The 13,359-nt window shown below is 35.5% G+C and overlaps 1 protein-coding gene across 6 annotated transcripts in view; it reads right to left on the reverse strand.

Annotated features, from left to right (window-relative positions):
- Positions 1-1,418: 1,418 nt before the first annotated feature.
- INPP5E (Inositol-3-phosphate synthase) overlaps positions 1,419-13,359 on the reverse strand; it is a 20,208-nt gene continuing 8,267 nt past the window's right edge. The window contains exons 3-15 of one of the 6 annotated variants that reach the window (XM_086543859.1): positions 12,082-12,707; positions 11,236-11,853; positions 9,237-9,323; positions 7,885-8,003; positions 7,452-7,563; positions 7,173-7,283; positions 6,899-7,010; positions 6,694-6,777; positions 6,365-6,499; positions 5,819-5,977; positions 5,524-5,657; positions 5,235-5,350; positions 1,419-5,058 (exon numbers count right to left, since the gene is read on the reverse strand). In XM_086543859.1, coding sequence (XP_086399985.1) covers positions 4,950-5,058; positions 5,235-5,350; positions 5,524-5,657; positions 5,819-5,977; positions 6,365-6,499; positions 6,694-6,777; positions 6,899-7,010; positions 7,173-7,283; positions 7,452-7,563; positions 7,885-8,003; positions 9,237-9,323; positions 11,236-11,853; positions 12,082-12,707 — 2,522 coding nt within the window. In that variant the 3' untranslated portion in view covers positions 1,419-4,949. The remainder of the gene's footprint in view (positions 5,059-5,234; positions 5,351-5,523; positions 5,658-5,818; positions 5,978-6,364; positions 6,500-6,693; positions 6,778-6,898; positions 7,011-7,172; positions 7,284-7,451; positions 7,564-7,884; positions 8,004-9,236; positions 9,324-11,235; positions 11,854-12,081; positions 12,708-13,359) is intronic. The other 5 variants (XM_086543860.1, XM_086543863.1, XM_086543862.1 and 2 more) reach the window with 5 other exon arrangements.

Consider the following 13,359-nt stretch of genomic DNA (forward strand, 5'->3'; position numbering starts at 1 on the left):
GAGAAGAGAGAACTTGTAAATAATTAATTGAAATCTCCCTTGACCAATAATGTGTCTAAGATTGTGTTTTACCTCATGAAGGTAAGTAGTCCAGGACTGACCCAGCATCCAGTACACTTTCAGGATTGAGCAACATGGGCTGGGTTACTGCAATAATGCCATGTAAGTGTTACCACCAGGAAACTTGAACCTTTGACCAACTAGTACAAAAGTCGTATATTGGCTTGCATATTTCACATTAGCATAAAAGTGGGAGTTTTTCTGGTCAATTATCCATTTGGTTCATGTTATTATTTATGGGAATAATTCCAAACTATAGCAGTGGTCTACTGCGACTGCAGTAGTTTGCTTGAATAAATCTGCTATAGCTGTTAAGAGAATCAGACAAGCAGTGGCCAAGGGAGAATTGCAATAAGGGTGACACGCTACAGTCAATGGAAACTTCCAGTAATCAAGTTCCTGTAGGCAGAATGGGACTTGCCTACTTTGCTAAAATGTTTTGTAACAATGATGATCATACAATTTTTTAGGTATTTGACAGACTGCCTTATTTGTTGCAAATGTTATGCTAGCAATATATCTTCACAAAATTGTACATGACTGAAGTAGTATAAATCTGAACATTTGAGAAACTAAGAGATATTAACCCTCTCTGGACGCGCATTCTAGGCCCGTTCGCTGGGTGACGCCATACGGCTTCGTTTATTTAACTGATTTAGGCCTATGCATTCGAGAGCCCCGGCATTGTAACATGAAAGGCTGGAATGCCCCCGTCGTGAGTAGGTTAAACAGGACCTTAACACATATCATATCATATCCTTAACACATTGGAGGGTTTGCAATAGTTGCATCCATCTATGGTACCTTACTGACAAGAATAAAGGATGAACTATAGTAGATGAATCCATCATAAAAGGAAAATAGGACACAAAGGAAGTTAGTCATTGTATTTCAAGATCCCCATTTAACCCATTCTTGCCGGGGCGATTCTGGCTTTGAATGGTCACAATGCCAGGGGTTTTCGAACGCATAGGCCTAATGCCTCGTGTTTCTCGGGCGCACTAGCCGCGAGCCTGGGCTATCCACTCCATCACCCCGAGTGCCGGTCTTGCCCAAATATCTCGTCACTGGCGTCTGATGTGCAAGGCAGAGTCTGATACAAAAACCATGCCAGACATATAAAACAGCCATCCTACTGCACACACCTTTTTTTAATACCGCGATCAATGGGTTAAGTGTATGCTTGATTCCTCAGAATTTTTAATACCGCGATCAATGGGTTAAGTGTATGCTTGATTCCTCAGAGTTTCCTGAATAGGAGGGTATTCTTTTTCTTTATTATTTACTTAATGGTTATTATTTACCTGTTACTTTTACATTTATTTATACAAAGGAAAATTTGGGTTGATGAAAAGACATTGGAAATAATCATCTTTTATTTGTTCCACAACAGAAACAAGATTTAGAAGTAGACTTCATTACTGTAGAGTTTACACTGATTATAACACTTTTAAACCTTTAACTTATTCCATAAAAAATATGATCTTGAATTGCTCTTTACGACTGTACAAGTTTCATAGAATTACTTACACAGCCTATGACAAAAATACCCACAATACAAATTTATTTTCAAGGCAAAATAACATTTGTAAAAGTGTATTCATTAAAATAACATATCTTTATATTACGGATCCCTTATCACTGCCTTTCATATGTATGAAGGCTTAGTTATAAATTCACAAACTTCATAGTTAATCAACTATGCCTCCATTAAAGCAGACCCATCATCATAGTTATTCAATATAAGATGCAATAGTATTATCTTAAGACTGCTTAATGTCATAAATATTCTCAACACCAGAAACATGTAACCATAAAAATTGTTCTATCTATCTTGGGAACACTACTGTGCAAATTTAGGTAGGCAAAATTCCTAAGCTAAAAACATGATCTTAAACAAAATAATCTATATAAATTATTTAAAACATCCTTTGAATAATTCTTTTGATTGCAAAACTACTATTATCCTTATTAAAATTGGAAGGAGTGTGAGCAATTTTTTTTCACCTATCAGTTGTGCTGAACTATACCCTTAACATTATGAGACAAAGAACAATCTTGGTTGGAATACAGTGTTTGCATGCTTACCTTTATGAGACTTACTTAAATGCTTATTATAGGTAGTGAGCTAATTTCATGCCATCAGTCCCAATACTTATAATCTGATATATAATCGCTAGTCTATAGTTCAGTACTACACTACCTTTAGTTACCAAACCACTAATGCAACAGGAGGTTAGAATATTGATTTCCTAATATGAAAACTTAGGAATTTCTAATAATTGATATTTTTTCCTAGTACTTGTATTCTTCCCATGTTCAGGCTAATATGCAAAATACACTAGTATTTGTGTCTACAGATGAACCAAAAATGCTATCTCAAACAAACCATTCTATTGCACCTATATTACTATTAAAATAAAAATGTTCATTAAAAACTTGAATCATCATAAATATGAAACAAAACCCAGCTGCCTCCAGAAATGTTCAAACATACTTTTTCCAATTTAAAGGACCCAAAGAAATGTACATTTTCACTCAAGCAAGTATAAGTAGCAACAGGACTAATGCACTTTATACTAAATAAGGTCTGAACCATTTTCCTAAATGTTCACCACTCCTGGCAGCTCTTTCTGCCTGCTCATAAAGTAATGAGATGTCAGTAAATACACTGATAAACCTAGATGACTAGATTGGACTGATATGGTACTGTCTGACAGGATTAACCTTGTGAGGGAAATAAATGTACAAAATCACAATAAATAAATTCACTACAATTGAAAATTATCATTGAATTACAACTTTTATCCTTGAATACAGGAATCCCTTGTCATAAAGAATAGAAAAATGTTTATTATTCTTGACATATTTGTTGTAAGTGTTTCATAACATTTAATACTAATTATCAAACTATTACCAAAAGCCTCGGTTTTCTTCTAAATATTCTATGAACTATAACTGCACATATCTTAGAGAGATCACAGATGAGAAAAGCTGCAAAAGTGATATTTCCTTATTCACAGTCAAGCAAGCTACCAGATTCTTATTTGTTGTTTGTGTTCTTGTTACTTCTCAACTCCTATAATGTAAGTGGGATACCTGCATTTCTAAGGATAAAACAAAATAAAATAATATAGTGGAAGAAAACAAATATCAATATCAGGAAAAGGAAATGCGAGACGGATAAGGTAGAACAGAATCGGGGCAAGATGAAGAAACCAGAGAGCAGAGTAGAAGAATGCAAAGAAAAATAAAAAAGGAAGAGAGGAAAAGGGAAATGGGATGACTAATGTAAACTGCTTGGATTATAGAACAAGTTCTCCCAAAAATTCTGTTGCTAAAATTCACTGGAGTTATTCAACTTACTACCATGATGAGTTATATATCTTTCACAACAATTAATCATAAACATAAAATTAAGGTTAAACTTATATCTTAAAATACATTCTAAATATCAGGGAATATTGCATGGGATGCATAAAAGGTACTGTGTATGTTTATAAAAAAAAAACAGGTACAGAAATTGTCTAGTCATAGCCATAAACTGAAAATTAATAAACACACTACTGGTGAAACATATAACACAAATGTTCCTCAAAAGATGAGCTCTCAACATATTTTGGATATAATCTTTTTATCTACTTCAAATAAAATTCACTTTTATATGATGACATAAATAAGTTTAATAATAACTAGCAAGTCACAGGTCTTCGGTTATTCAAATATGTTGATTTGAAGGCCTTGTTGCACGTCAGTAACTGAATCTTCACTTACTAATTTATCTAAAAATAAAACCAAGTTCTTTGATTTTGCTGCCTCATCAGTACAACTTTCTAGTCTCAATTAAAGCCTTCCAACATCTCCAATAAATATATGCAATAAATATAAAAGATAAGTAATTTCTTCATTAATTTTGTCTATACAGCAATGTTTCAATAATCACAGATCAGTTCACCAAAGAGACTCATATTCCACACTAGAGAGGGCATGTGACCTGATGTGAATTGGTTCCTTTTGTTGACCTTTTCACCCACTATGTTTTCCCACTTTCCTTCCCTTTTAAAAAATTGTCCCTTGCTTTTATGGACGGTAAGCATTAAAATTATTAACAATAAAATCTTAAAACATACTATATATCCATTACAATCTGCTGGTCTTTGACACTTACGACAAACTTTTTTTATCACAAACCATACAGCATGATAACTGGTTCTATATGCCTATGAACACATCTCATTTTACAAATAGTCCAGTTACTAATACAGGCACTGCTTGAACATCAACCCTCTTTCCAAATGAGGCATGACTACTGTACTGCACATATGAAAATATTTGGGAGCTCCAAAAACAGAAAGGGAAACACAAGTTACTAAGTAGATTAATATATCACAATAGGAAGTGATGATAAGATTCAATAACTATACAACAGTCTTCCATGAAAATATTACATATGAAAATATCAGCTGAGATTCAAGAAACAGATCTGTTGACTCTTCTTATTCTACCTTAACTATCACTGATTAAATGCACTCAAATATACTTTCATGACATCCTTGAAAGTTAAGGAGATTCTAATTTGGCACAGACATGTAATGATGAAATTTAAGCCTTCTTTTGTATTTTCCAAATCCATCAAAAAGAGAAAGTAAATCTGTTTAAACTAGCTCCTGCATTTGCACCATTATGTATGCTTCTTAAAGCACCATCAATATTTGAATAATAAAGACAACAAATTTATCATTATTGCACAGCAGTATATTATAACAAAAACATTGCATTTTTCATTGCATGGAGGTAAACCTATCTTAGCTGCTTGAAAGATCTACTGGCATTTTCTACACAATTACCTTCCTTGCTTCACCTCTCAGGATGCAATTGTTGAGATTCTCTCACTGGACAGGACAGTTTTTCAGAGAAGGCTGGTAGAGGAACCTCCTCCTACGCCTCAGTGCCTCTAAATACACATCCCTGTTAAACATCCCTGCAGCCAATGGCACACTGAAAAGTTAAACAGAGAGTAAGAATTAGCACATCAACCAAAAATAAGAACATCCTATTGAAGCTGAACATCAATTCCTGCATGAAAATGTGTAAGATAAAAGTACAAGAATCCTCTGCAAGTTATATGTTGCCATTTTAAAAATGTAATTAAATAAAATGCATGATATACATACTCATCCTTTCCAGGTCTAATTTTGCATTCATAAACCCCTGACACCGGCTTATGATCCGATGTCCTAAAGAGAGGACAATAATTGTAGCTGGAACATGTGATGGCCCCACGTCCACTCTGAAAAGAGATTCATTATGGACTCTTATCTATATGGAACTAATACATCTATATTTAAGTATCATCACATCACCAAAAGCATGACATACATAAATAATTAAAGGCTAACTTATACAATTAAAAACCATAGTATACATAATAAAAAGATGAAGCATGCAATCAGGCATCTTTACCTTGAAGAGGATTCTGTCAGTGTAAGAAGGAACACGTTGTTTGGAAGAGGTGTCATAATGATCAGTGCCAGGGTCGTATTTGAATGTTGGAGGAAAAGTTATTGTTCCCTCTGTAAATTCTGTGAAGGCTTCACCTGAAAACAAACAAATGAGTCGTTTTACATGAGAAGTAAAAAAAAATAAAAGAAATATACAGATTCTGCATGAGCTTGATGATAAAAAGGAGAACTGTCACACAATTCAAATCCATTAACCATTTTTAACAGTTACAAATATCACAACCTCTTTCTCTTACCCTTTTGTTGAGCCTGGGAGAGCTGATCCCATTGTAGCAGGTGTTGGTATGCTTCAAGACCAGGCTGCTTCAGGCGTTCAAAAACGTGTTCTCGATTAACTGCCAGACGGAAATTAAGGTCACCAAGCCAAAAGACGCAATCGTAGCGATGGGTGACATCTGGAAGAAGACCAGTAAGATGTAATTGGAATAAAAGAAAATAAGAAGATATGAATTAAGTAAAGCAATATAAACACTTTTAAATTTCTTTAAATTTCCAAAGTATCTCAAGAATAAATATTTTTCCAAGAATACGCAACTATCACAGACTGCTAACCACTCTGAAAAAAAAAAAGAACAAATTCATAACAACATTGTTAACCCTCTCTGGACGGGTGGTACAGTACTGTACCGCTCATTCAAAAGCCCAGTGGCCGGGCGGCACAGTATTGTGCCAGCCATTTAATTGATTTAGGCCTAAGCGTTCGAAAGCTCCGGCATTGTGACATTCAAGGCTAGAATGCCCCCGTCGTGATTGGGTTAAGGTATATATGAAAATTCTCTAACCTTTATTTTTGAACTTGTGTGGCAGCAGACGTGGGATATCCAGAGAATGGCAGATATTCCGGAAATTCTGGATCCTGTATTGTTGCTTTTCCTCATGAGCTGTGAGGTGAGAGTTTATGAACAACATCCTTGTCCCTGAAAAAAGAAAAGAAGTGAAATGAAGTTGAGGATGAATGCCACCACCACCACCAACAAAATGTCACACATCTTAACCTACATGCATCCAATATGCCATCTAATATTTTGGTAAAAAGAATGGAATGAAGAAAAAAAACAAAGAAAATATTAGTAAGAAAATTGAACACCCTTCATATCCCTTTCGTACTCACCAAAGAATTGGAAACCAATGCCGACACCTCCCTTTGTTTTGTATGCCACACCAGGACGAAGACTATAAGTTGCTTCTTCAGGTACTGTAGGGGGAGAAACAAATTAATAACTTTTTCCTGTTCAAAAAATGGTGGCATTACAATATGCACGGTTAAAGACATATCATAAATCATCTACTTGTAATAATAAGAGGATTATCCACACCTGAGCAAAACCAGAGTAAATCCCTCCTGAGAAAAATGACGAGATGCAAGACACCAAAAATTGCAGAAGTGAAGAGACAATGTGATGGACCAATAGCTGCTTGTAACCGCACCTAAAATAAAATGTTAAAATACACATCTATACATCAATATCATCATCATTAGCATAATAATCACAATAATATCAAGAAAAGAAAAGAAAAAAAAGGTGATTAGGATTCATAAAAGTGAAAATGATTAGCATTACAAAAAATACAGTATATGCTTTTGATTACCTCCCACTCTGATCGGCTGCCTCCAGACTCCTGCGTGCCCACAACATACATATCAGGCACCTGCTCGAGTGCTTCTGGCAACAGGAAGTCCTCAAGGTTTTGAGGAGGTTCCTGTAACATTACAGAAATACATATTAATGCATAAGTAATTTGAATGAATGAATGAATGTTAAAAATTAATAAGTATGAACAGTGGAAATGAAAATGGTAATGTATTCTCTTTTTCTTCATATTGCTTTTCTATTAATTAAGGGAAGAAATCCAGAACTGATTCACCACCTTGCCATTCATATTCCATGTAGCAATAAATATGGTGATAGACCGCTTAGGGATATAGCGATCTAATTCTGAAGCTCCGAGCAGACTCGAGAAGCCACCAAAGAGGTAATTCCTGGTGATGAAAATAAGAAAAGGGAAGATCATTGTGATGTAGGAAGACTTTCTTTATCAGATATAAATGTCTAGTCACCTTTATTAGAGATTTTTCCCGCCATATCTATTTTTTGTTCACATGTAAAAAGATCAAAGATATATGCACATACATATGCAATTCCACTGCTGAAGCATGTACACTCATCCTACATCTTTTTCAAGAAAAGGACGCATGTATCCACACACAGTCATTCATCAACTCATTCATGCACATATTTTCATTTGTAAAGATAATAGACACACATGTGCATACAAACCCATAAATCAAAGGGTCACTTACTTGTGCTTTAGATCTCCAGGAGACAGAATTGGCAATCCAACAGGAACGCCAATGTTTGTCAGTTCATCTAGCGATGCAGAACGATAATCATGGCGAGGAGAATCTTTTGTAATTTCATCCTGAAATGTTTTAATGGAAGATCATTATGACATTAGTACATAAAATCTATAGTGCTATATCCATCTATCTATAATCACAGATTACTTGATGAAAAAATACTTCAATAGCTGTTTGAGCATAAGTCCAATGTGGAGAAAAATGATAAAATATTTAATTATTCACCAAAAACATATTAACCCCTTGCGTACAGGTGTCATGACATACATAACGTAGGAGCTTTAGCCTGACGACGGGCGTCATGACGTACATGACGTTTGGGGATTTTGGATCACTGTGCTATTTATTTTGCTATGAAAAAGGAATGAGTGATGATGGCTACTGCAGTCATAATTACTATAATTACTGTAATATCGTGCTAGCTTAACGTCCAAAACCTAGATGGCACCACTTTTTCCTAGCACCAGCAGGAGAGCCTTGAATGGCACCCATCCACGGTCTCTAGCATGCACTGTCTCTATAGAGCGATGGCACACACTAAGTTGATGAACCCTTGCTCTAAAATGTGCTCCTGTGCCAATATGGATACCTATCAATGTGGCACTCACAGTCACAAGCACAGGTTTCATTCCTCTTCCCTACCTCTTCTTGTTACCTTTATTGTAGGTGGTTATATGTTTCGTATTTGTTCATGACAGCTCAAAAATACGAAAAAATAAAGTTGCCTTTTGTCCTCCCATAAAACAGCAATACTTCATCACATTGAGCATAAAGAAAATAATGAGCTAATATGGATAATATACTACAATTTTAGTTAACTGCAGCACTGATAGAGCCTGTCATATGGCACATATAAGTCTCTAAACTCAATAAAACATATTAAAAAAATAAAACACAAAAACTGCTCTAGTTTTACAATGAATGACTGAAAGAGAGTGGGATGATTCAAATTATATTGCTTCAAGCGGTCTCTCTCTAAAATAAAATCTATCCTGGAGGCTGGGCAAGCAAATTTATCCGTCTGCAATGGGTTAACATGTTTGGTTCATGTATTTCATAGTTCTAGTTTAATTTTGGTCTTTGATACTTTAACAATGCAATATATCTTCTACACAGATACTGTTCAGATTTCAACAAAATGCAAAACACTAATTCTCAAATATGATTAAAAAAAGGCATTAAAACAAAGCTGAATTCAGTCAATGTCGGGATGGTGGTTCTAAAATTTTGAGATGCTCTATGATCAATTTCCTGTGAGTAACAATGAGGGCTTGAAGCCTTCACTGTCAACCTACCTCACGGTCGTCGCTGCTGGAGATGCTGGTATGGTCCTCTGACATGGGCTTGTAACTGTCCCACACCACGGCCCTTCCAGAACGCATCTGAGCTCAGTAAGACCAAGCTTTTTTATATCTACCTGTGCACTTCTACTATGTGACAGATCTATATGGATGTGTCTCTTACATCTATCAGTTATAAAATGCTTGAGTGACAGTTAAAAGAAGAATGATTTGTTGCTTATGAGCAAATAATAACTGAAACTAAAATGTACTGTAATCTCCTCTACACATACAGCAATTTACACAACTATAATATTCTAATGTCTCTTGTGTTACTCCTAACTTACTGGGTGAAAGTTGTCTAAGATTAAAAGAGCAAATTAAACTAACACATACTTATCTAGACATATAAATATATCTGAACCAAAATATGCTACTGTTTCTATGTTACTACAAGCTTTGAGAATAGCACAAAAAAAAGAACCACAAGAAAAGACTTGAACTAAATTATCCTGGCACATCATCTTGCCATGCATGAAAAGGGGTATCAATATAATTATGCAAAATAAATGTCTAACAAATAAATAAAGGAAGGTAATGTTAAGGATGAACTGTATTGCATAATGAAATTATTATCATTATTGTTCTGTTAATACTGTTATTTCATTAGTAATAAATCATTAGTGAGAATAAGAGTGATTACTATAATTAGTCAAAAACTGTACAATCACATGCCAAACCACAGACAACACAATCACTCTGGCAATAGGAGGCTAAGGAGTCATTCATACGCATATTTGCGCTCTCTTAATTGGAAAAAAGTATGTAAAATGTTTATTCATGTCTAAAACATCATGTACCAATGGGTCGTTCAGGATATATCTTGAAGCAGAAAAGATGACAATGAAAAAGGAGCAGAAAAAATACAAAATAAAGAAAGAAAATTAAGAAAACAAAGAAATAGAAGAATTTATAAAAATAAAATGAAATAAGATGAACAACTAGAATGCAGAAAGGCTTTATAAAAAGGACGCCCATGCCATAACATCTGTATACCATCATCTGAACAAATGTTAAGAGAAATAACTAACTTTTTAACAATTTATTAACTATCTGCAAAAAATGGTAACAGCTCTCTAATCTTCCAGAAATTATGACATAACAGAAAGAAAGAGATTGAGAGAGAAAGTGAGTAAAAAAGAGAGAATGAGAGTGATTGTGTGAGCAATGTACAAGAAGGAGCCACAAAAAATCTCCCAATCAACTGCAAATAGTTACTAGACCAAATATAGAATTTACTCCCAGACTATGTGGAGACTTCTTTTGAAAAAAGAAATTGAGCATTGTGTATCAAACTCTACCAGAAGATAAATCACGATGAAACACAATGCAAGTAGAGTCAACAAATGTCCGACATGTAAATTGGAATACTAAAAGAAATGAAAGAGCATCAAAGAAAAACAAATCTTGAACTTAATACCTATAACAAAATTACCAAAATTAATATGAGAGTCGCTTGTCTTGATAAATGGCTAGAGAAAACACGAATTCTAATCTTAACCTCTGATCTTTCCATCATTTTACAATTTCCTCACTTTACATAATGTTGTCCATATAGCACACCTACAGTAGAAGGTAAGATGTCTTAAGAACAATTCAGCACGTGTATTTAAGGCAATAGACAAAGCAGAATGGCAGCTAATACAGAGGTATGCAAAACTAGCATTCTGATCTGAGTAAGAAAACAATCATCCAGAGAAAGTCTACTGTGGTTAAGAAGAATAATGTCTTTGGTTAAGCAGATGATTCAAAATCTAATCATCACTCACATAAAACTTTCCTTTTCCAGATAAACAAATTTGTAAGATAACATGTACCATAAATCTAAAAGCAATATCTTTACATAAAATCACTTCAACATAAAATCAAAGTATAAGAAATAATAAAGCAATACAAAGTTCTACAGGTCCTAGCAACTAGGATACATGAGTGGGCACTGAAAAAAGACACTTACCTTCTTTACTAACACATAAGATGGCTTGCTTGATTGGTAGTCTCCTTGAGCATTTAGACTGCTAGGGACAGTACTTGCATGCTTTAATTCTGCAGACACACAACCACTCTTGGGATTAGTTGTACCTTTCTCTTTTTGTTTCCCCTTTGAGCTTTTCGATCTCTGTCTACTCTGTCTATGTTCACTACCATGTTTTTTGGAATCCAAAGCCTCACCATTAGTGTGAACAGCAGGTGTCTTAGTACCAGGGGCTTTGGAGGTATCAATTCCATTCTCTACGACAAAAGCACGCGAAAGACTAGGGGGTGAATCACTCGGGTTGGCCACAGGGGGTAAAGATGTTATGTCCTCAAGGCTTGAATTCTTATCAGGACAACTACTAGGTTGGGAGACAACTGAATCAAGGGAATACATGCTGGGCTGTTTTCGATCTTGCATGGTTTCCCTGAACGCAGACCGCCTCGAAAGCCTGGGAGACTGGGTACGGTCTCTGTCTATTCTACTGTGCGTGGCAATGAGGGGTGTGAGGGTGAAGGCGCCCATTACCTCTGGGGCTGAGAGGTGGAGACTGACAGGCTGGTGTGAAGGGCTGCTTGGTGGGGAGCTTCCTTTCTGATTCTGATAAAAAAGTGGATAAAATCAGCATGACTGTATTTGCCTTGGGATCATAATTGTAATATCAAGTATATCATGCATCTGGATATATATATAAAACAATTCATCACATTTTTATATTCATTGAGACTTCCTAATAACATAAGAATATTATTATGTGTGTACATGCGAGTGTGTTTTTTAATTCAGACTTTTCAAAATCTATATTTTCAAGCCTGAAAAATAACTTACTTCAGGAGCAACAGCTGGCTGGGCAGGAAAAACACAAAGGTTGTGTATCTGATTTATAGCTTCTGTAAGGCGAGTCAGAGATCTTGACCGCTTGACTTTTGGAGGCTCTAGGCGGGAGCGTCTAGCCAGCATGGGTGAGTAAAATCCTGAAGAGCCAGATGAAGACTCACTCTTCTTCCCAGGTGAATCACTGCTGTTCATGCTGTCAGACTTTACACTCTGCTTATCAACTTCAGCAGCAATCTTCTGTTGAGATGGACTTCCCTTCATGCCTGATTTCCCTCCTTTGATGAAATCAGGGTCGCTACAAGGCACCTGCCCATGACTTGAATCTATGGAAACCACGTCATCATCTGGACTTGTGCCTTTGTTTTTCTTCTCTGCTGGTTGTCCGCTCAGCGTAGACACGTTCATTTTGTTCGGCAGTAAGTTGACGCCGGCTCCTTGGCGGTTGAAGCTCCTCAGGGGTGAGCCTTGTGCTTCAGTGTGCTGCTCCTGGGCTCGCAGAGTATCATTGGGGAGGCTGGGGAGGTTGAGAGGGGATGGTGGGGACTGGGTTGGGGTGGTCAGGACAACTGCAGGAATTGTGAAGTCAGGGGTTAGCATGTCTGAGTATTTTGTTAGTTCTGGGGTTTAAGGTGAAAACAAAAGGACTTATTATAATACATGTCTGATCTATTTTGAAAGCAACATACATGAAGGTGACATTTTAAATCAGAAATGCAAATATAGAAAACAAAATCCTAGGAGAAAAAGAGTAACAAAGAAAACTTTACTAAGACAAACAAAAGATAAAATCACTAATCAAGAAAACCTGGAAAAACCTTTTGCGCCAGAGAACTGCCCTAGGTTCCGTGGTAGTGAACTTAATGCCTGTGCAAATCATAACATAATAGAGAAAGGCACAATGTCATGGACTCTGGTAACGAATGTCTTTTATTAATTTCCCATACGGAATTATGCCAAGTTCAAATCATGCAAATACAATTTTTTTTTTAAAGCTTTCTCTGTTTTTCATTATTGCTTATCATTGAAATATTCTGCAAAAAATATGTTAGCCTTTGTAGCAAAAAGACCTCAATAAATCGCAGAAACGTTTTTACAGACTTAGCTTATAATCATTTACTTCCTTATAAATCAATTTTATGCAAATGTACAATATTAGGAAAAAGCCAACAGAAAAGAAAGAGAACAGCAGAAAAATAATCAAATAACATAAAGATCTTACAATATCAAAGAATAATGGAATAACAACAACAGTAACAATAATAATAATAA

This window comes from Penaeus japonicus, unplaced genomic scaffold (genome assembly GCF_977035675.1).
Source record: "Penaeus japonicus unplaced genomic scaffold, GWHDUDI00000001_assembly GWHDUDI00000014, whole genome shotgun sequence".
Lineage (NCBI taxonomy): Eukaryota > Metazoa > Arthropoda > Malacostraca > Decapoda > Penaeidae > Penaeus > Penaeus japonicus.